Source organism: Chiloscyllium punctatum, chromosome 9 (assembly GCF_047496795.1).
Source record: "Chiloscyllium punctatum isolate Juve2018m chromosome 9, sChiPun1.3, whole genome shotgun sequence".
NCBI classification, from domain to species: domain Eukaryota; kingdom Metazoa; phylum Chordata; class Chondrichthyes; order Orectolobiformes; family Hemiscylliidae; genus Chiloscyllium; species Chiloscyllium punctatum.
Window position 1 is genome coordinate 103,219,105 of NC_092747.1, and position 24,236 is coordinate 103,243,340.

Consider the following 24,236-nt stretch of genomic DNA (forward strand, 5'->3'; position numbering starts at 1 on the left):
ACTCAACCAATTTTGGATTCAACATGCTAGGCTACCCTAGATCGCATTTGCTTTTACCTGTTTTATCAGTCTTCTATGTGGGATCTTATCAAAGGCTTTGCTAAAATCCATGTAAACCATATGAACTGCACAGCCCTCATCTACAGACCTGGTCACCTCCTCGAAAAATTCAATCTAAGTTTTTTAGGCATGACCTCCCTCTGACAAAGCCATGCTGACTATCCCTGATCAAACCTTGACTTTCCAAGTTAATTTAATTTTCTCCTTTAGCATTCCCTACCACTGATGTGAGACTCACTATTCTGTAATTCTCTGGTTTATTTCTACTACCCTTCTTGTAAAGTGGAACCCCATTAGCTGTCCTTTAGTCCTCTGGCATCTCCCCTATGGCTGGAGAGGAATACAAATGTGGTTCAGACTCTCTATAATTTCCTCCTTTGTCTCTAACAGCAGCCTGGGATAGAACTCATCTGGCCCTGTGGAATTATCCACTTTTCAGCTAACCAATATCTCCTCACTCCCGCTGTAAAACTGCTCAAAACTTCAGAGTCCTGCTTCTCAAATTCTGTACCTACGTCCAAAGTGAAAACAGATGTGAACTACTCATCAAACACCCTACAGATGTCTTTCACATATATGCTACCCCCTTGGACCCTAATGGGCCCTACTCTTTCCATGGTTGTCCTCTTCCTCTTGATATACTTACAGAATATCTTAGGATTGTCCTTCAGCTTTTTTTTATGCCCCTCTTTGTTATCCTAGTTGCTTGAGATCCATACAATCCCTAAAGTGTGGAAACAGGCCAACTGACCCTCTGAAGAGGATCCCAACCAGACCCATCCTCCTACCTTATCCCTGTAGCCCTGCATTTCCCTTTGCTAATGCACCTAACCTACATATTCCTTGACACAATGAGTAATTTAGCATGGCCACTCCACCTAACCTGCACATCTCTGGACTGTGGGAGGAAACTTCAGCACCCGGAGAAAACCTACACAGTCAGGAGGAGAATGTGCAAACTCCATACAGACCATCGTTCAAAGATGGGATAAAATCCAGGTCCCTGGTGCTGTGAGGCAACAGTGCAAACCACTGAGCCACCATGCCACCCCATCTGACCATCAAACCTAGAGACCCCGATTTTCATTAGAGTACGCTAAGTGAGCAGACTGGTTTGGATCATGAGTGCACTCCCTCCACCCCCGACTCAATATTTATCATATCAGAGAACGGGTTTCGCAGCCCTAAATGTCTTTTGAATCCTTGTCCATATGAGGGAAGATTCTAAAAGTTAAGTTCAAAATATTTTACCATGCTCTCCATGCCAAACTGAGTCCATCTATTACCACCCACTGATCCTTCATACCGTTTATGCCAACACCTGCTGCTCCATCCACCCTCCTCACACTTAATTTTCTCTGTGCCAAAGTATGCCCATCCACACGCACCCACATGTCTCCTTGCACCCTCCTTCCTAATCCTCCCTCACGCGGCCCTTCATTGCCTCCATGTCAGGCTTTGACACTTCCAAGCCCATTCAACCCCCGTATGTTCCATATGGAACCAAGGAAGCCTCCAGTAATGATGAGATGTATGTGCAAAAAGCTTTAAAAATAGTAATGTACATCTCTTTATCCCTTCTTAAAAGAGCTGATTCAACCACAACCCTACAAATGTCAAATGCCTGAAACTATTAAAATATGAATAGCAGATATTGCAATCACATGATAAACTGACGTAAAAAAAGCATTTGACAGAAAATACGGACAAACCAGGATAGTCAGCGCTGAAAAATGTGTTGCTGGAAAAGTGCAGCAGGTCAGGCAGCATCCAAGGAGCAGGAGACTTGACATTTCGGGCATAAGCCCTTCTTCAGGCTAGTCAGTCAAGCAGTATTTTCCCAATGGAGATGATATATAACAAGAGCTGCTTCCATTCATTGCTTTAAAGAGCTGCATTCAGGGGTAACATTTCTTGATTGACAGCTCTTGAATGATTATGTATTCTGTAATTGGACACCTTTTTTAAAAAAATGCAGGCATTTCGAGTCAATGCAGTGTCAACTACAGGTCATGTGACAGTTATATTCCTCTGCAACCTCATGCTGTAGAAAATCATACTGTAGAAGATTATTAATAGAAAAATCACTATATCTGTTCAGTGGAACGTTTGCATTATCCAAACAACATCTACAATTCATCAATTGCATTGTAGTCAATTCAGATTGATGAAACATGCGTTATAGCAGAACGAGCTGTGTTGACCCTTTAAATTTTCTGGATAGTTGAAATATTTACAGAAGCGTTTTTAAAGAAAACATAAAGTTGTGAATGAGTGAATGACTTATTTTTAAAAATATATTCATTTTATAATTGCCATAAGGTTTCTTGGTTATGTATAGTATGTGGTGGGTGAATGAAGCACTATAGTTTGATATGAACGTTATGAGGGAGCTGTAGTAGAGATGGTATAAATTAGCATGTGGAAGTGTCATATCTTTAAATGAAGGGTAGGAAGGACCATGGGAAGCGATGAGTCAAGGGTTAGGACAATACATTGACATAAGTAGTATGAGAGGCCGTACGATATGGGTGAAAATGATTTAGGTGGCATGAATTGGAATGACGAGGGCATTAAGAATGTGCAGTCTTGAGGAGATGTGAAAAGTCAGGCATAGAAGGCAATTTTTTTGTCTTGATCTATCTAATAGTCTGCCTCCACACTCAGCAACCACTTCGTTGCCTCGAACCTCTTTTTGGAAGTGATGGACCCAACTCCTTTTATCATCCACATGCAGAGTGAAAATCCTGTTGTTACTGGCATTTTTGCTTGAGGCAGGTATTCCCAGCCAGGAAATTTCCTAATGTCTGCAACCTGCCTTGAAGATGAAGATCCAGCTATGAAGCTCATTATTCAAACACCTTAAAATAAACATGGTTTAGTGTGCAAGAAAATAAATGCTAATTTTGGTTTTCCATTATTCCTTGACAATACTTTAAAATACCCAAAATGGTTCCCGTACGAATAACTGTCATGGTACAATAGGGCAGTTAAGCCTCTGGGTTTATTTTTAATGTAATGGATTCCTTCTGTCAACTCTTCACAGCTAATTAAAAGGCACTAATTTAATTAGATCCCTTGTGATGTGTTTATCTTTACAGACTTGTTCTTAGTGCTGTTTCAGACTATTTCGCTGCAATGTTCACTAGTGATGTTTGTGAAGCTAAGCAAGAGGAAGTCAAAATGGAGGGCATAGACCCTGGTGCACTCTGGGATCTTGTTCAATTTGCATACACAGGTAAGTCGGAGTGAAAAGTTATTTGTATACAACAAATTATTGTATGTAGCCCAAGGATTTGAACTAATTGATGATAAAATGATTTCACATTCAAACCTGGAATTCATGTGCTTTAATCATAAGCTCACACTTGGCTTATAATTTTTCAATGGTTTTCATATAAGTTTATAAATAAATTTTTTAATGACTTTAATATGAAATTTGTAATGTTAAGGTGAGTGTGTTAATTTCTCCAACCTCATATGAAAAATGATTAATGTACTTGATATGCAATATTTGCACAGACATTGCAAACACATACTGAATATTTGTAAAGTTAATATTTTCACTTACTATACTAAAGCATACAATTAGCTCATGCCAGCTCCAGCAGCAACCATGATCTGCCAATGAGCAAAATGATCGTGTAAATTTGTTCCCCTATGACTATGCCACCAATGCATTGGAGAAATTGAGCCCTGTGAATCAATGTGCAGTTGTATATTGAGAATTCTGGCACTACAGCAGCACCGAGATGGGTTTGAGCCCACTCCCCTTGGCCAGTGGTCAGTAATATTGGTGTGTATTTGCAATTGCAAAGAATGCTAAGGCTTGGTTGAGGAGGTGGAATGAGAGCTGGCAAGCAGTTTATCACTGCTTAAATGTGGAGCTAAATGCGGCACTGTAGTAGTAAAGCTTTGATTTTTTATAGGTTCTCTACAGTGTCGAAGCAGCCCATCGAATCCACAGCAACCCTCTGCACAGCATCCCACTCAATCCCACAACCTTGCATTTCCCATGGCTAATCCACCTACCCTACACATCCCTTGACACTCTAGTAAGGCCAATCCACTTAGACACATATATTTAGACTGTGGGAGGAAACCAGAGCACCCAGAAGACACCACACAGACACAGGGAGAATGTACAAACTCACACAGACAGTCACCCAAGGCTGGAATTGAACTAGGCTTCCTGGCATTGTGAAGCAGCAATGCTAACCACTGAAACACGTGCCCCCTCACGTGTAAATTGTTTTGAATATGGATGTCTCCGGTGGTCTCTTTAAAGACTGTGCACTAAAGACAAACTGATTTCCAAATGGACCCTGACATAGGATTGCAACCCAGATCTTTTAGCAAAGGGCTTAACACCTGTTTCAGCAGGCACCTTGAACAACTCCAGGCCAATTAAAGCAATATGGTGTGTTTTGCGTTCCTGATAGAGATTTAGCATATGCAGGCAGAATGCCTTCAATGCCCATTTTCAACCTTGAAAACAGTGAAACAGATCTCGTTTGCTGGATGATCAACACATGTAGTAAAATTTTAGAAAGAGTGGAATTTTTCATTTTAGCAAGGCATCAGAAGAGACAGCCACCAGTCTGAAGATTTGCATTCTTAATTCCTATACCTCTAATTCCTAGAATTCAAACATGTTTGTTAAGTTAACAATTTGCCATTGAACTTTCTTTTGGAACCTTCTGCACTGAGGTCAGAAGAGCAGGCAGCAACTGAACTGGTCATTGAATATTTATCTTGTGAAATGCACCATAAAAGCAGCCTGTCTCATCTGAACTTATGAACTCATCCATTTTTGTAATAGTACATGACATTTGTACTACAGTAATATTACTCCTAAAAGAGGAAGTACAGTAATTGTATTGGGGGAAAAGAAGACTACCATCTATTGTGTTACTTAAATTGATTTTCAGGTCTTCAGAAATTTCAGCTTAGCATGGAATCCCTTTTCTTTTCTAACCCATAACACTTTATCAAGTCATTATGTATGTATTAGAATTGCAGCGCTACTGTATCTCTATAACAGTTCACAGAATAAGAGCTCCTTTGCAGAAATTGCAAATTCTGGAAATGTGATTATGCTATGTATAATTCATGAATTTTTCTGTAGAGCTTGAAATGTATATTCGTTGTTCAATGCACTGAAATACTTTGGAGATTTATCCATTTCAAAAAAAAGCAGTCATTTTTGTTGCTGTTATTGCATATGAACATGACAGAAATAACTAATTAGCGACCACTGAGAAGAGTCCTTTTGTTTTACTCTTGGTCTTGTTAGATATTATTTAGTCCAGTACTTAAAAGTATATATTCAGCCTATGATTTACATTGCATTCAAACATTGTGGTCTTCAAGCAGGCGACCAATTACCTTTCCTGATTATCAAGATATAGCGGGATATTAGCCTTGCAAGATACTGTGTTTCATCTATTCAATGATACAGAGTTAAATCGAGCTGCATGAACAGTTAAAAAAGGAATTATTCAATGGGTGCCAAAGGTAAAAATCTGTACTGGTTTGATAAGAAGCAGAGTGTGAATTAAAACACATGCCTGCCTTGCAATTGAATTTAGGAGATGGCTGGAAATTAAGCTGCCAAGCTATCACCCTTGCTGACAAAGAGTCACGTTAAGCTTCCATGTGCAAGTGTTACCTTTGGCAAAAGTTAATTAAAATTTTGAAGTTAAATGCTGAGGAAGCTTGTAATTAATTACACCTCAAAAATAATTTGCATCAAAGAGAACTTATTCCATGTAAACAAACAATTCTATGTGTTATTGATCTGAAATTTTATTGTGGAAGTGCCAGGGTTGGATTGGATTGGACAAAGTTAAAAATCATATGACATCAGGGTATAGTCTAACAAGTTTATTTGAAAGTACAAGCTGTCAGAGTGCTGCTCTTTCGTCAGGTAGCTACTAGACAAAGGAGCAGTGGTCTGAAAGCTTGTATGTTCAAATAAACCTGTTGGACTTTCACCTGGTGCTGTATGATTCTTTACTTTAAAATTTTAATCACCAAGTTATTGTAGTTAACCATGCTGTGCACATTTTCAGTTACACCTGTATTCTTTAATTTTTTTGAAAAAAGGAGCAGACAAAGATCATTTGACCCTTTGGGCCTATTTTGTCATTCAGTCAGATCATGGCTGATTTTCTACATCATGTCCATTTTCCCAGCCTCTCCTTTCATTGATTCCTTCAAGAAATCAAACTCCATTAATATCTGCCTGAAATGTGCTCAGCAGCTGAACTTCCAAAGATATCTGGGATAGGGAATTCCAAATTCTCAATCTTCTGAGTGAAGAAACTTTGCTCCCCTTAAACTTCAAGAGCTAACTCTTTACCCTGAGACAAGGAGCACCATTTCTAGGAATACTCCAGCCAAGGAAAACAGCATCTCAGTTTCAACACTTGTTTATTTGTTGTTCCTTCAGGTTTGGTTTAATCTTGTGTTGTGTTTTGATGAAATTTAAATCATTTCATGTTTGACCATCACAGTCGATATTAATTGTAAACTCTAAATGGCTACTTGCAAATACTCTAAGCAAAGGGGATAGTGCATGATGCTATAATTTGAGGCTCAATTTTCTCAAATGATAGAGAGAAAATAATAGACTGAAGAAAAATTTTAAACAAAATTATCTATCAAATTTTATATAGCAAGGAATGCTGTTGACTAAATCCTGGGGTTACAATATGTACACAATATCAGGTTCTGATTTATTCATTTTAAGATATGTACTTTGGGAATTAAGCTTTCATTTAAATTCGCACCAATTGTTCTTTTCACATTTCACCCTTTGTGATTCTTTGTGTTGTGAGAGGCAGTCAGGATCCTATGCTTAACTAATGCTGACATTTCCTTTGAAGCAAATTGTTGATATGATCATGAGAAGACTACATGAATTTAAATCTTCCACTAATTATTGAGAAATGCCCTTTAAACAACACAAGTAAAACTAAAACATTCTGTTGAAGAACTAATTGGTCTTCTCTATTGTTTTCACAATTTCAATTAAAATCGTGATAACTTCATTTGTCTCAGCCAAAAAAAAGCATGTACAGTACCGTTTTGTTAAAAGACCACCAGATATTCTACCATTAAGTGATCTGATTGTGTTTCACTACCTGCTTCTGCCAATCATTCTGAAGTCTTGTTACTGGAACTGGAGACAAGTGATATTTCACAAGTTGATTCATAATCCACTTATAGAGATGTACACTATGGAAAGAGACTTAGAGCTTGAGAATTAGACTCCCAGGAGAGTGCTGTGTGATTCATTGATACATTGTCGCACGTCTCTGTAACAAATACATTTGGATGGATTTCAATACATCCCACATTTTGTGGCTTTTAGTTATCTGATTTGTCATGTCTGCCATGAATAACCAGAGCCAATGACTCAACTGACAACCCATATAAATAAAAATCCTGCGAGGATGTGGAGTGAGATTGAAGTAATTCTCGAGAAAATTGTGACAAGATAGCTAAAGCACTCAATGTGTTTTTACTTCAGTTTGCAGCATTGACAGATTTTACAGTTTCTGTGCAATTTGCATTCCATTAAAACTGGATATGTTTCACAAATTTACAACTTCGTTTAGGTTATGCATGAAAAATGTTTGAGGTGTTTCATTCCATTATTGTGCAAGGTCAACAAGATTTCCAAAGCAGGCACACAGTTGAGACAGGCATCCTAGTGAATGTATAAAACACATTAGGGTGAAATGTCTGCATCAGTGCCAATGGATTCCCAATGGATTCTGTTGTGAGTCCATCCAAATCAGTTCAGCTAATAGTCTGACTCTAAGATATGTTGGATGCTACTTAAGTTGGGAGCTACAAAGGACTTAGCCTGAGATTAGATTAGATTAGATTACTTACAGTGTGGAAACAGGCCCTTCGGCCCAACAAGTCCACACCGCCCCGCCGAAGCGTAACCCACCCATACCCCTACATCTACATTTACCCCTTACCTAACACTATGGGCAATTTAGCATGGCCAATTCACCTGGCCTGCACATCTTTGGACTGTGGGAGGAAACCGGAGCACCCGGAGGAAACCCACGCAGACACGGGGAGAACGTGCAAACTCCACACAGTCAGTCGCCTGAGGCGGGATTTGAACCCGGGTCTCAGGCGCTGTGAGGCAGCAGTGCTAACCACTGTGCCACCGATGGTGGGAAGTCTCTCTTCCACAGCACAAAAGGAACTTGGTCCATGTCTGGAGATCCTATATACCTACTGGAAGTACTGGAGATGAATAGCAAAAAGTGGGGACTGATTGTCAGGCCTATTGTCTTGAAAGTAAATGACAACTTTCTATAATTTACTGTTGACTTCAAGAGTGATAGCACAGCCTCTAAAATATCAGTATAGGAAGGCATGCTCCCCCTTTTTCAACAAAAGAGTATGTACATATTATGTAGTTATTGTTTATTACATTTACTAGGATACCTGTCTCAACTCTGTGTGTCTGCTTTGGAAACCTTGTTGACCTTGCCCAATAATGGAGTGAAGCACCTCAAACATATTCTTTATTAAACACTTGTGAAATTAAACGTCCAGGACTGGTTTCAAAGTCCCATACCACATACAATTATGGAATTTAATAGAATTGCTTGAGAGAAAGAAACAAGTTCCTCTGGTTGGGAAATACATTACAAGTTGCAGAGGTTGGTGGGGAGGAATGGAAGGCTGGTGTTGTGAAGTAGTATCATAAGTTCCCGTCCCTTGTGAAGTTTACTGCTGAAGTTCACATGAGGTGTCAACACATACTGCAATAAATTGTAAGCCCTTTGTTTATGACCTCTTTTTTTTTCATGTAGTTCCATGGCAGTTGACTTTTGTTTTCACTACTATGGTGCTAACTAGGCTTAATGTCATACTATGGTTATTTTTGCTGAACTAATGGACTGGAGACCTCAATAGCAGCTTGGGAACCTACAATGGTTCAGTTAAATAAATCTGAATGCAAACAGGGAACATGCAAACAAGGAGTTGAACTAAGGTATTCAACACTTTGAGCTACTCCACTATTCAATAACATCATGGCTGATCAATTCTTTCCTCAAATCCATATTCTGCCTCTCTCTGATAACTTTTTGCCCCGCTTATCAAGAATCTAATCACATTGACCTTAAAAATATTCAAAAACTCTACTTTCAACATTTTGCAGGAAGAATTCCAAAGACTTTCAACCCACTGCACTGTGAGGAAAAAAAATTCTCATGTCTGTTTTAACCTCAGAATTTTAGTTCTATTTTAAAATATTCTTGCGTCATTTGTGGAGTTATCAGACCTGTATTACAATATTTATTGTTTGGATTTTAAAACATTGGCAACTGGGCATTGGTTATAAGTTATCAAGAATTTTTAAAAATCAGGTCAGACCATCAGGCAGGGGTGATTAGTGGTACTATCACGAAACCATTCTATTAAATCATAGACCCAAGTAATGTTCGAGGGATCAATGTTTGAATCCTGCCTTGGCAGATGACAGAATTTGCATTCAATAAAAATCTGGAATTAAGAGTCCACTGATGGCCATGATGGTAGATCTCTGTTGATTCACTAATACCTTTTCAGAAAGATGTAGGTTTAGGATCTGGACTACAGGAGACTTCAGACTGACTGTTTTTGACAAGTTCCTCTTCTACAGATTAATGCATGAGGATTTGATGGAAGCTTTAAAGGAATATGCAGATACGAGTAAAAAACACCAGGTAATAAAATCACTGCAGGCACATTGGGCTAAGTGACCTCCTCCTGCATTGTAATAATTCTGTGGTTCAGTCCTTCTATAACAAATAAATGCAAAATACGAGAGGTGCAAGAAATCTGAAATAAGAACAGGAAGTGTTGAAGAAACTCTGTAGGTTCTGTGATGATACTGTTCCTTTAAGAAGATTATGTTGTCGTTGTCTATTTTTTCAAAGAGGTTGTAAAAGACACAGAGTCTGCAAAGTCTAAGTTTGAAGGGTTTGAGGGCCTGCTTGACTATAGCTAACAGAGACTGCTCAAAGTTTGGGAGAAGATTTGTAGCTCGGGTGCTCGTTGTTGTGGTTCTGTTCGCCGAGCTGGGAATTTGTCTTGCAAACGTTTCGTCCCTTGTCTAGGTGACATCCTCCTGAGAAGCGCTTCTGTGCTGTTTCCTCCAGCATTTATAGTGGCCTGTCTCTGCCGCTTCCGGTTGTCAGTTCGAGCTGTCCACTGTAGTGGCCGGTATATTGGGTCAAGGTCGATGTGTTTGTTGATAGAGTCTGTGGATGAGTCTACTTACAGTTTCCACACTGTAAGTAATCTAATTTCTAAATACTTCTCTCCTGTAAGACACTGTGTTTGATTTTACCTTTTGTGCCAAGGGGTGTGTATGGGGATTGTTTAAGTATTGTGAACAGCATCATTAAGTTGGTAAAATTTGTTGGGTTGGATAAGTTAAGATTTTCGGGATTTTGTTCTCTTTTGTTTGTGTTTCATTCGGTAATCTTGTAAATAAATTCTGTTTTGTATAAAACTAAGTGGTTTGACCAGCTGCATCTCTCCTGGAATATCTGCATTGCACCTGGTTAAAACAGCTAGCAAAGTTAGGATGTGGGCTATTTTCTTGAAATGTTTTGAGGTGGTCTGGCCTGGTGCATAACAGTCTGATAACATCTGTGCAGAGAGAAATAGAGAAATAGTTTGAGTTTGATGAGAATCTTCTTCAAAGCCATTCTGAATGTTTGTCCAACATTTTTGGTTTAGAGGCCTTCTAGAATATTGGCCCTATCGGACAAGCTTCTCCTGACTTGTACATGGAAGATTGATAATGCTGACATAATACTGAGGTGGTTTCTGACAGATAGCATTAACATTAAAAGCCATTAGTTTTATTTCAGTCTTAAATCAACAAGGATTGATTTTTGGTTTACAAAACCCAGAGGTTTACAGTTTATTTCAAAGGAAACGTGCTTCGAAAGCAAATGTAACTTTCTCCAAGAATGGACTCTTTCTCAGCACAGTTTGAGGGACTAAGGTAGCTCAGTCGAATTTTTTTGTTAATTAAACTTTCAAATCAGGAGTGTTTAGTTCGAAATCTGCAGGTTATTCAAAAGTGAGAAAGTTTGAGCTCTCATTCTTGTGAATATTTGTGTAAGAAGACTCCATGGTTTACAGGACAGTTACGTCAAACTCACAATTTTCATATGGAGGTGTAGGCCTGGATTTTCCAATGGCTGGATAAACGTTTCTGAAGCATCAATGGGAGTTGCATTTAGAAATTGCAGAAACCCCATTGTAGCAGATTCCAAAGCTTCTGCTTAGGTTTTCCCCTCAACTTGGAATCCCTCAGAAGTATGCATTTCTCTAGTTTTGAGATCCAATCATCCCTTCCCCTGCCAGCAGACAAGCTGTGCCATTCCCCAGATTCAGACCTTACCCCACCAACTCTGATCCAAGCCCAACAACCCCATTCCTGGCACCCAACAACTCCTACTCAAACATTGTACCCAACACCCTAACCAGTCATTGGACCAGATTCCTGCCTGCTCAGAACCCAAAACCCCTGCACTGTTTCTCAGGACCCAAGTTTTCCCTTCCTCCTTCCCTCCCATAGACTCCCCAGGATCCTGCAAGCCCCCTCCATCGAGGGTCTGACACTGCACCCTGCCCACCCACTGGAACAGATAACTCCCACCACTCAGACATGCCTTAAACACTCTATTAGTTACCTGGACTCCTTGCAACCTTATGCACTGGCTGGACCCTGAGTTACTTGGGTCCCTAACCACCTTGCACTCAACTCCATGACTCACTTGGCACCCTACTCACCTAGCACTCTACCCTCCAGGCACACTGACCACATAGTAGCCTTATGTAATTAGCATTTATCAGCAGCCAACAAAATGGCTGTCTATGACTCTGGATCTTTACATTTCAGAAAACATCAGCTGATCACTGTGAAAGTAGGGGAGTGGTTTGCCTACCCTCAACTGGTTTGCATTGTGAGGATCCATTGAAAATGGAAGTATGGCTCACTTTCTTGATTAACTTCTAATTGGAAAGACCTGTCAAAAACATGAAATTCTTTTGTTGCATAAAAATAAAGTAGTCGATTGGCCATCTGCATGAGATTGTCATTGCTTGCAAATTCTGGTCAGTAAATCTTCTGGATTTGAATCACTGTAAAAGCGATGGCTTTGTGTATTCGCTGAAACTTAGTTTTAAGTAGGAAAGAGTGAGGAATGCAGATGCTGGAGATCAGAGTCAAGAGTGTGGTGATAGAAAAGCACAGCAGGTCAGGCAGCATTTGAGGAGCAAGAGAATCGACGTTTTGGGCATAAGCCCTTCATCAGGAATTTCTGATGAAGGCACAGTGGCACAGTGGTTAGCACTGCTGCCTCACAGCGCCAGAGATCCGGGTTCAATTCCTGCCTCAGGCGACTAACTGTGTGGAGTTTGCACGTTCTCCCCGTGTCTGCGTGGGTTTCCTCCGGGTGCTCCGGTTTCCTCCCACAGTCCAAAGATGTGCAGGTCAGGTGAATTGGCCATGCTAAATTGCCTGTAGTGTTAGGTAAGGGGTAAAGGTAGGGGTATGGGTGGGTTGCGCTTCGGTGGGGCGGTGTGGACTTGTTGGGCCGAAGGGCCTGTTTCCACACTGTAAGTAATCTAATCTAAAAAAAACCTTATGCCTGAAACATTGATTCTTCTGCACCTTGGATGCTGCCTGACCTCTCTCTTGACTCTGAACCTTAGTTTTGCTGAGTGATCTAAGATTATTGTAACTGTGTCCGATACCTCGAGAGCTTGGGTTTCTTTTATGTTTTAGTTTTTGTTTTGTGTGTAATCATTTAATTTGTTGAAAAAACTTTGCAGCCCTACATAACTACATTTCAATGAGTAACCACCATGTAAAAATAAAAATTAAAAAAAGATCTACAATGGAAAGGTTCATTTTGGGACCTGACTTGTCCACTGGTTCTAACAACTGGGGCCATTGCATGTGGTAAAAAGGATTAACTCATGTTACTGGAAAGTGCTTAAAATTTAACTAGACCGTGGTTGCATCCTTTGAATGGATATACCAGTATGAAAACAATTTGTGGAATGCATCCCTTTTATTCCTTGTTGTTTGAGCAAAAACTCAAATTCTCTTAACCCCTAGACTTATAGCCTCCAAGCTCAAAAGTTCACGACAGTTGTAAAGAAATGTCACACCACGAGTAGATGTGAAGGGGCATCATCCATTCTCCATTGCATAGCAGTGACTTCATACTTTAAATTAGTCATGGAGCCATGGAGACATACAGGATGGAAATAGACCATTCGGTCCATCTCATCCATGCCAACCAGATATTCTATATTAATCTAGTTTATTTGCCAGCATTTGGTCCATCTGCCTCTTCAATCCATATTCCTGTACCCACCCAGATGCCTTTTAAGTGCTGTAATTGTTCCAGTCTCTACCATCTCCTCTGGCATCTCATTCGATTCATGTGAAAACGTTGTTCCTTAGGTCCCTTTTAAATCTTTCCCCTTTCATGTGAAACCTATTTTTGGAGTCCCCTACATGTGGTGAAGACCTTGTCTATTTATCCTATCAATACCTCTCATGATTTTATAAACCTCTATAAAGTCATCCCTCAGCCTCCAACACTCCAGGGAAAATAGTCCCAACCTATTCAACCTCTCCCTGTAGCTCAAACCTTCCAACCCTGATAACGTCTTTGTAAATCTTTTTTGAATCTTTTCATGTTTCCCATCCTTCCTATATTTGGGAGACCAGAATTGAACGCAGTATTCCAAAAGTGGCCTAACCATCGTCCTGCCAACTGTTATACTCAATGTCCTGACCAATAAAGACAAGTGTTCCATATGCCTTCTTCTCTGTTTCACTTTCAAGGAACAATGGACCTGAAGTCCACACTTCATTTTGTTTGGCAATACTCCCCAGGAGCTTACCATTAAATCTGGTGTTCTGGGTGAATGACAGAAATGTTGATTATGTGACAAAAGCTGACTTAAGATAACAAATCATATTACTCTCAGAACCCGACAAAGATAAAACTATCTGGAAAACTTCAATACAAGAAGGACATTTCCTCCAGTTAGAAAAACAGAGCCCTGTCCAGCCAACAACCCGTCAACCCAGGAGATGTGAGGGACACTGAATCATTTTCACCTGCAAAGATTCAGATCTGCCTAAAAATGGCCATAACATGTTTGGAAATCCAAAGACTTCCAATTTCCATTTACCAAAATAACCACAGGAGAGAGAGAGTTTTTCCAGGCCTACAATAAATACATTTTAAAAGAATGAAATTTGAACCCAGGATTTGCTTCTTGAATCTTTTGCTAATAACGAAAATGCCAGTTTTGTTTCCAGAATCCAACACGTGTGTCTGCATCTGGGTGCATGAGGGAGTGTACATGTTTCATTATGTTTACAATCCATGGCGTCATGTGAACAAACTTTTATATTTACTTTGGATTTAAACATAACCAAAAGAATGCTTTGCGTTTATCAATGGAAATTGCAAAACCTCAAGATTAAAACACTCTAAGAAACCAGCAAGAGATGAGGAGAAGGGGGAAATATTATCAGATCACCACCTCTGTATAACTAGAGACGGTATTTCTGAAAAATAACCCAGTGAAAATATATGGGTTGAAAGTAGACATAAAAAAAATTATCACCTTGATGGGATTGTACTATAGAGCCCCCAGTAGCCAGAGGGAAATTGAGGAACAAATGTGTAAAGAGATCTCAAAAGAATGTATAAGAATAATGAGGTTATAGTGGATTATTTTAATTTTCCAAACATTGAAGGGAACTACCTTGATGTTAATGGTTTGGATGGTGAAGAATTTGTTGAGTGTGGTCAAGAAAATTTTCTTTATCAATATGTAAATAATCCTAATAGAGAAGTAGCACAGTTTGACTGTCGCGAAGTTGAATAGAAGGGCAAATTGCTGAAGTGATAGTAAGGGAACACTGGGTCGACTAATCAAAGCTAAAGTTTTAACTGGAGGAAAGCAAATGTTAAAGCTATGAGATAAGAATTTCCAAAAATTAAGTGGAGTAGATTATTTGCAGGTAAAGTACATCTGATAAGTGGGAGGCTTTCAAAAGCGTGATAACACAAGTTCAGAGTCATCATGTTCCTGTTAAGGTAAGAGTAAGGTTGGTAAGATTAGAGAGCAACGGATGAATAAAAATATTGAGGTTCTAGTCAAGAATAAAGCAGAATCATATATACATGTGGACAGTTGCATTCAAATGAATCTCTTGAACGGCACAAAGAGTGCAGGGGCATTCTTAAGAGGGAGATAAGCAGGCAAAAAGAGGATCTAAGATAGCCTTGGTAAATAAACTGAAGGTAATCCAAAGAGATTTTACAAATATATTAAGAGCAAGAGAGCAACTAGAGAGAGATGAGCGCCCTTTAAAGACCAAATAAATTATCTTTGTATTGAACCGCGGGAGATGGGAGATATGTTAAATGAAAAATTCACATCAATATTTCCTGAAGAGAAAGAAATGGAGATGAGAGAATTCAGGGAAATAAATACTGATGTTTTGAAATCAATTCACATCACAGAAGAAGTGCTGGATGTCTTAGAAAATATAAAGGTGGACAAATCTCCAGAACCTGATCTAGTGCATCCCAGGATGTTGTAGGATGTTAGGGATGAAATTGCAGCACCGCTTGCAGAAATATTTGTATCATTTATAACTATGGGTGAGGTGCCTGATGACTGGAGAATGGCTAATGTTATTCCTTTGTTTCGGAAGGAATGTAAGGAAAGCCTGGGAACTATAGACCTGTGAGTATGACTTTGGTGGTGAGCAAGTTATTGGAAGTGATTCTGAAAGATGGGATATATGTGCATTTGGGGAGGTAAGAAATGATTCAGGATTAGTAGGCATGATTTTTCCGAGGGAAATCATGTGTCACTAACTTGATTGAGTTTTTTGAGGAAGTAACCAAGAAGATTGATGAGGTCAGAGTGGTAGACGTTGTTTGCATGGACATTAGTTAAATCTTTGACAAGGTTCTTTGTGTTTAACAAATTAGTCAAGTTAGATCACATGGGATTCAGAGTGAGCTTTCCAATTGTATACAAAATTGGCTTAATGGCGGGAGACAGAGAGTGATGGTAGAGAGTTGTTTTTCAGATTGGAGGCCTGTGACTAGCATTGTTTCACAGGGATCAGTGGTGGGTCCACTTTTGTTTGTCATTTATATAAATGACAGGAGAGAATACAGAAGGCATGATTAGTAAGTTTGCAGATGACACCAAAATTGGTGATACAATGCACAGTGAAGAAGGTTATCTAAGATTACAAACAGATTTTGATCAATTGGGTCAATAGGTAGAGGAGCGGCAGATGGAGTTTAATTCCCATTATTGAAAGGTATTGCACTTTGGTAAAACAACAAGGACAGGATTTATACAATTAAATGTAGGGCCTTGGGTAGAGTTGTAGAACAGAGAGACCTAGAGGATCAGGTTCATAATTGTTTGAAGTGTGTATCACGTGTCAACAAGGTGTTTAAGAAGGTGTTTAGTATGCTTGCCTTCATTGTTCAGACATCTGAGCAGAGGAGTTGGGACATTATGTGGAGGTTGGTGAGACCTTTTCTGGAGTATTGTGTCCAGTTCTGGTCACCCTGTTATCGGAATGATATTATTAAGTTGGAGAGGATTCAGAAAAGATTTATCAGGATGTTGCTGGGAATGGAAAGTTTGAGTTATAAGGAGGGGCTGGATGGGATGGGACTTTTTTTCAGTGGAGCATAGGAGGTTGAAGGGTTTAGATAATGTCAATGTTAGCTGTCTTTTCCTGAGAGTGGGGAGTTCAAGACGAGGGGCATATTTTTAAGGTGAGAGGAGAAAGATTTAAAAAAGACATAAGGGGTGACCTTTTTTCTCAGAAAATGAATCTTGTGTGGAATGAACTTCCAGAGGAAGTTGTGGAAATGGGTACACTTAGAATATTTAAAAGTAATTTAAAAAAGTACATGAATAAGAAATGTTTGGAGGGATATGAACAAAGCACAGGCAGATGGGACTGGTTTAGTTTGGGATTATGTCGGTATGGACTGGTTGGACCAAAGGGTCTGTTTCCATGCTGTATGACTCTGTGACTCACCTTGCCCACAACAATGGCCATTAAACTACTGTATGTCATTTTTAAAAAACCCTCCTGGTTCACTTATGTCCTTCAGAGAAGAAACTTGTTTCATGCTTGCCCAGTTTGGTGTCTACGTGATTGAAGAACCACAGAAAGGTGGTTGACTTTTAACTGCCCTTGGAAGTGAGCAAACAAGACACTAATTTGTCCCAAAGGCAATAAATGCTGGTCATTCCAAGAATGTTCGCAACTAATCAATGAATGAAAGCAACAGTTCATCATAGAACCAAAGAAACTGAATGAAAAGAGCAGCTCATCATCCGACAGGATTAAATTGTTGGCATGATCTCATAGAGCTTAAAATGTGATTCTGCCAAATGACACTTCAAGCCAACACTTTCTAATTATCAATGAATAAGTAACTCTGGCACTGGCTTTCCTCAACAGAAAGAATGAAAATATATTTACATAGTGACAGTTATGACCTTAGGATATCACAAGATATTTTACTGTCATAACATAGGTGAAAGAATAACTCCTGTACACACTTTGCAGGTTACTTGGAAAGGTTCCCAAAATTTTTTAGTTTGTAATTGAGAAAAATGCCTGTGATGGTATCTTTTGCATTGCTTCTCAATGCAAGTTGATAACTTGGACTGAATACATTTATACTGTTGTGTAAATCCATACCAGTTAATAGATGCAAAAATATTTAGATATGCAGGATTTCTATTCACTTTGCCTGGGAAGAGAAATAGTTTACACATGCATTGGTCAGCTCAGCAGTCACTAGATAAAACAAATAGATCAAATGTGTGGCATTTTTTGCTTCAGAATTCTGTCCTACCAGCACGATAATATCTTCATTGTGTAATTTGGGCATGAAGTTACTTTGAATCATTTCAGTGGCGGAGGCCCTCTGAGTTTTGTAAACAATGGTATAAAACTGCACCTGGTGTAAAGTCAAATTCAGAGCTCTCCCACACTATCTATCACACCACACAGTCATGTGAAAAGAAAGCAGTAGACTTGTCTATTATAACCAAATTTATAATATTTCTTTTCCCAGAATGTGGACATTTCTAGCAAATCCAGGGTTTATTCTTAAATGTTAGCTGTCCCCAGGAAGGCAATAATGAGCAGTTTAACAAACAGTTGGAGTCCCTGTGGTGAGGACAATTCCACATTGTTGCTCATGAGGGATTTTTGTTTTTGTCATATGATGGAATGCTTGATACATATCTGGGATATTTGCATGTCTGATTTTGAGGAGAGCTTGTGGGTGATCAGGTTGTACTTGAAGCCCTTATTCTTAAGACAGGTTGCAGGATTGGTACGAGGTGCCAAAGTAACCTTGGCAAGATGCTAGATCATGTCCTAAATGTAATGCATACTCCAACCATGACATACGAATAGAGGAAGGAGTGAACGTCAGTGCTTCTAAATAAAGTGCCATCGCATGAACTGTTTTATCCCAGATGGGGTCAAGCTTCTTAAGAGTTATACCTGTAACCATCCAGATCCATGTAGAGTATTTGAAACACTCCTGACCTTGTCAACGGAGTCAAGTGATCAGTTATTTGCTGCAGAGTACTTACTACCTAACCCATTCCAGTCACCATCACATTTCAGTGGCTGAGTTCAGGTCAATGGTACCTCCAGGATAATCACGGTAGTATATGTCTGGTGTTGTGGAAATTCAGTGAAGTCAACTGTCAAAGACATTTTGTAAGATTATAAAGATTAGTGAGTGACAATTGGAATAGTTTTATTGTGGATAAGTCTTCAACAAAACAAGATAAGTTGCATTGACCAAATATTTTGATAGATTTGCAACATGATCCCATGTACCAAGAAAGTGTAGACTTCTTCCAGGATTCAAGATTGTTCTTAGACAATGAAATTTGGCAAATGTTAAAATAAATTCCCATTTATAGATATTACAATAAGTTGGGCTAGGCTTTTAAGCAGAAGTACTTTTCCCCCATATTGAAAGCTCTGGGCCTAGTATGGGATGTAGTAAGTGATCTTGCAGAAATTATGGTACATAGGGTGGATTGTTTTTCTCTGTGGCAGCAGGCTTGGAGGCAAGAAGGACATTTAATTTGTATGAGTGGTGGGAGACCTGAACCACTCTGCAATTCATCTTCTGCCATAATTAGATTGGGAAGGTCCATGATTGGCATTCTCGCCCCATTACCAACTGGACCAGTCACCATGGCGTGTGTATAGCAACAAAACTGTTCTCAATTAATCATCTCCAGGAGGAGAGGCCACTCAAGTGGCCAATTGAAGGAATTGACATTGGGAAGTGGGGAGTCCGGCTGAGACCTCTGCTCTTGCTGCCAATCTTGCTGCCAACCTCTCCCCATGACTCACAGCCTGGGTAATGTCCCCTGACATTACCCAGATCACTCTACCAACCTGGGACTCTGCAGCCTATCTTCTGACATGAGCTACCACCTGCCTGTGCCACTGCTAAGGACAGGAGCTGCCAGTGTCTGAATGATCCCCAGTGCTTGGTAGATAGGACTTGTACTCTTGAGGTCTTGATTCCTGGAAAGACCCACTAGTAGCCTTGCCACTGACTGATTGAAATACACTTTCCAAAAAGAGATGAAAACTCTTCATTTTAAAATCAAATGCTAAATCTTTCATTAGCTTGCTGTCCTCCAGTGGAAATAATCCAGCATTCCAAGATATTCTTCAAAATTTGAGTTTTCAATTACAAGTGTTTGAGGTTCATTTGACTTTAACCTTCTTGATCAAGGGGCACCCAGGTATGTAATGACCAACAATCGCATAACTAGAGTTATCTTTACTTCTTTGTTTCTACTGTAAATAAATGCACACACTTAAGTGTACACACTAAGACACATAGCATTTTTCTCTTAGATTCACTTATTTGCAAAATTAACGGAAGATGCTGATATAATGGTAACGTGTCACAAAGCTGGTCCATTTTGCTAAAAGCTGTGACTTTTCTCCAGGATACTGTGTCCTTGGTTTTTCTCAGAGGGGTTGTAAACAGGCCAGGCTGTGAAACAGCTGAGTTTTGTACAGAGATGAAAGGCCTTTTTGTTTATATGTAAATAGATGAGTCGTTAGGCCAAAGATTTTATGTTTTTAGAAGTAACCTGTATAAGTCAAGGGGGTGTGGCCAGCTCTCTAGCTGAGCAGTTCAGTTCAGAACTAATGGGAATTTAGCTATGGACTGTGTGGAAACAGACTGCTAAACTTTCTCTCCTTCTGCCCTTCTAACTTTGACCTGTAAACCTTTGTTTCATTTTTACTATGTTTATTGGGACTGTTATGTATATTCAGAACAGTATAATTTAGCCTAGTTTGGATAGACTGAATTCTGCCGGGTTCATTATTCTGCTCTTTGTGTTTCATTGTGTAATTTTGTGAATAAATATTAGTCTGTTTTAAAACCTGGCAGTCAACCTAACTAACTTACTCAAGGTAATATTCATTGAACACTTACCAAAACAAATTGCAAAGTCATGGTCTGGACAGCCTGCTTAAGAATGTTTGGAGTGGTCTGGTCAAGTCCATAACAGACTGGGGGCTCTTTGCAGGATTTTAAACAGTGAATGATAGGTGCTAATGTCATTATTTTGGGTGTTGGTTTGGTTAGGTAGACAAGCAATGGCTCGTTCAGTCGCCAAGAGTTCTCTGGAGGTGTACACAGTGACTTTGGAAATTTTACAGGAGTGAATAAGACCAAAGTGCAGGAATTAGCGGACAAGCTAGGATTGGAGCTGCCTCCTCTGTGAGGAAAGGAGAGATAATCACGGCAGTGGCTCAACATTTAAACTTGCTGGAGAAACAATCAGCATCTGTAGAGATGGCAAAAAATTCAATTGCAAAAGAAACAGCTTGAGTCAGAGGCAAGAGATAATGAAAGGGCAACAGAAATTAAACAGTTTGAGTTACAGTTGAAAGCAGAAGAGAAAGAAGAACGAAGGGCTATAGCAGAAGAGAAAGAAAAAAAAAGAGAGTTTGAATTTCAGAAACTGACACTTAAAACAGAAAGTCAGATTAAAAGGATAGAGATGAAGGCTGAAGGCAAATCTAGTGTGGAAGAGAGTGGGGGTGAGCAAACCCATGGTGGGCAAAAGCCTGATGAGAAACTGTTTAAGTATGTTCAAGCATTGCCTAGGTTTGATGAGAAGGATGTGGAAGCCTTTTTCATCTCATTTGAAACAGTGGCTAAACAGATGCAGTGGGCAGTGACCATGTGGGTTTTGTTGATCCAAATAAAACTTGTAGGTAGGGCTAGTGTGGCCTTTGTATCACTATCATAGGAGGTGTCAGGGGAGTATGAGGAGGTGAAAAAAGCCATCTTAAGTGTAGATGAGCTTGTAGTGGAAGCCGATAGACAATGTTTCAGGAATCTATGGAGGGATCCTGGTCAAACCTATATTGAGTTTGAAAGGATCAAACAGAGTAATTGTGATAGGTGGATAAGAGCTTTAAAAATAGAGCAAACTTATGATGCCCTGAGAGAGGTCATTAGTTTGGAGGAATTCAAAAATTCACTGCCTGAGGCAGCGCAAACTCACATGGAAGAGCAGAGAGTTAAAACAGCAAGGTTAGCAGCTGAAGTGGCTGATGATTATGAGCTGGTCCATAAAACTTGGTTTGGCTTCCAGAATCAATTTCAGTCCATGAGGGATAGAAACTGGGGCAAAGAGAAGTCCTCACGTGGAAAGGGACAGGTAGATCTCAGTGAAGATCGTAAGAAGAACTTACCTTGGGTAAAAAGGAAACCCTTGAAGGCGACAAAGAAGTTAAAAAGCTCCAGTATTTTAACTGTAATAAAGTGGGCCACGTGAAATCACAGTGTTGGTGGGCTAGGAGAAAGCCAGATGTGGGAAAACAGGACAAGCCTGGAAGTTTTGTTGGCATGGTAACAAAAAGCCCAATGGAAGCTGGAAAGCTGAATCAGAGGTTGATTAAGGAGGAAGTGCCAAATCTGCTTAAAAAATATAGAGGGCAAAAGTAAGTACTGCAGATACTGGAGATTAGAGTCAAGAGTGTGGTGCTGGAAAAGCACAGCAGGTAAAGCAGCATCCGAGAAGCAGGAAAATTGATGTTTCGGGCAAAAGTCCTTCATCGGGAATGAGGCTGAGGATATGCAGGTCCTGGGCCTCCTCCATCGCCACTCCCTTACCACCCGATGCCTGGAGGCAGAACCCCTCATCGTCTGCTTCGGACCCTCTGATCCCATGGCATCAATGTGGATTTCACCAGTTTCCTCATTTCCCCTCCCCCCAATTTACCACAGTTCTAATCTTCCAGCTCAGCACCATCCTCATGACCTGTCCCATCTGTTCATCTTCCTTCCCACCTATCTGCTCCACCTTCCCATCACCTTTCTATCAGCTTCCTATCACCTTTACCCCAACCTCGCTCCACCTATTGCACTCTGAGCTACCCTCCCCCAGCCCCACCCCCTCCCATCTATCTCTTCACCCACGAGGCTCCCAGCCTCATTCCTGATGAAGGTCTTTTGCCCGAAATATCAATTTATCTGCTCCTCAGATGTTGCTTAACCTGCTGTGCTTTTCCAGCACGACTCTTTTGAAAACATATGCATGCAAGGGTAAAGTTTATTCACATAGGCCAGGAGTAGCAGGTAAAGAGGTAACAATATTTAAGGGACACGGGATCCTCTCAGTCTGTAATCCTGAGGGATGAGGAGATATGTACTCCTGAAAAGGTACTGGGAGCAGGAATCCATGATTAGACAAAAAGTGCTCAATTATGTAAAGTGAGACTAGAGTGTCCAGAGAAGAGAATTTCTGGTAGGATTACTGGAAAAACTCTCAGCTCCAAGAATACAATTTGTCCTTGCAAATGATTTAGCTGATTGACCGGTAAGTGCGCTGCCTACTCTAGTTGAAAAATCAGTGGAGGCTCAAGCAACTGAAGAAATGCAGGGTATTTATGGGATCTTCCCAGTTTGTGTGGTCACAAGATCACAGAGGCACAAGTTGAAGCAGGAGATGTCAAAAGGCACAGATAAGGAAGCTGAAATAGCTTTATCCAAGACCTTTTTTGATCAGGTAAGTGGGACTAAGCAGGAACAAATAGGTAAATGTGCAAGTATCTTTATCTCTGCTAAGCTTATTGAATTATAGTAGAAAGATAAGAACTTAAAACAGTTGTATCAAAAGGCATATACAGAGAGGGAGAGTGTATCCCTGTATCCCTGTATCCCTGTGTGTTATTACTTAACAATGATATCTTAATGAGGAAATGGAGACCATCACATATTCAAGCATATGAGAAATAGGCAGAGATTCATAAAGTGTTTTGCCAGTAGGCTATAGAAAGGAGGTGCTGCAAGTGGTGCATAAACTACTACTTGGAGGTCATTTAGAAGTGAGGAAAACACAGGCTAAAATACAGACATTTTACTAGCCTGGACTACACAAGGATATCGTTGAATTTTGCTAGACATGTCATACATGTCAACTAATTGGAAAACCACAGGCCTGCACCGTTAATACCTATTTCAACATTTGACGAGCCTTTCACAAGATTCATTGTGTATGTCTCCTGCCTCAAACAAAAAATTGGAATAAGCATTTATTAACAGTAATGGATGTGTCAGCTAGATTTCCAGCAGCAATACCATTACGCAACATCACAACTAAAAGGGTTGTAAAAGAATTACTCAATTTTTTTACTAAATATGTATGACCAATAGAGATCCAGTCAGATCAAAGGTCAAACTTCACATCCAAATTATTCAAGGAGGTTATGGATAACTTGGGAATAAAGCAATTCAAACCTACTGCATACCATCCAGAATCAAAGGGAGTGTTAAAGAGATGGCATTAACATTAAAGACCAGGTTGAGGGCTTATGGCCAGGATTATCCAGATGATTGGGACAAGGGAATTCCATTTGTACTTTTTGCGACCAGAGATGTTCCAAATGAATCAACCAAATTCAGTTCATTTGAATTAAGTTTTTGGCATGAAGTGAGAAGACTGTTAAAATTGATTAAGGAAAAAATAAT

The 24,236-nt window shown here is 39.8% G+C and overlaps 1 protein-coding gene across 1 annotated transcript in view; it reads left to right on the plus strand.

Annotated features, from left to right (window-relative positions):
* Window positions 1-24,236, plus strand: part of LOC140481572 (kelch-like protein 1) — a 413,097-nt gene that overhangs the window by 171,791 nt on the left and 217,070 nt on the right. Inside the window, exon 3 of the mRNA XM_072577991.1 lies at window positions 3,162-3,298. Coding sequence (XP_072434092.1) covers window positions 3,162-3,298 — 137 coding nt within the window. The remainder of the gene's footprint in view (window positions 1-3,161; window positions 3,299-24,236) is intronic.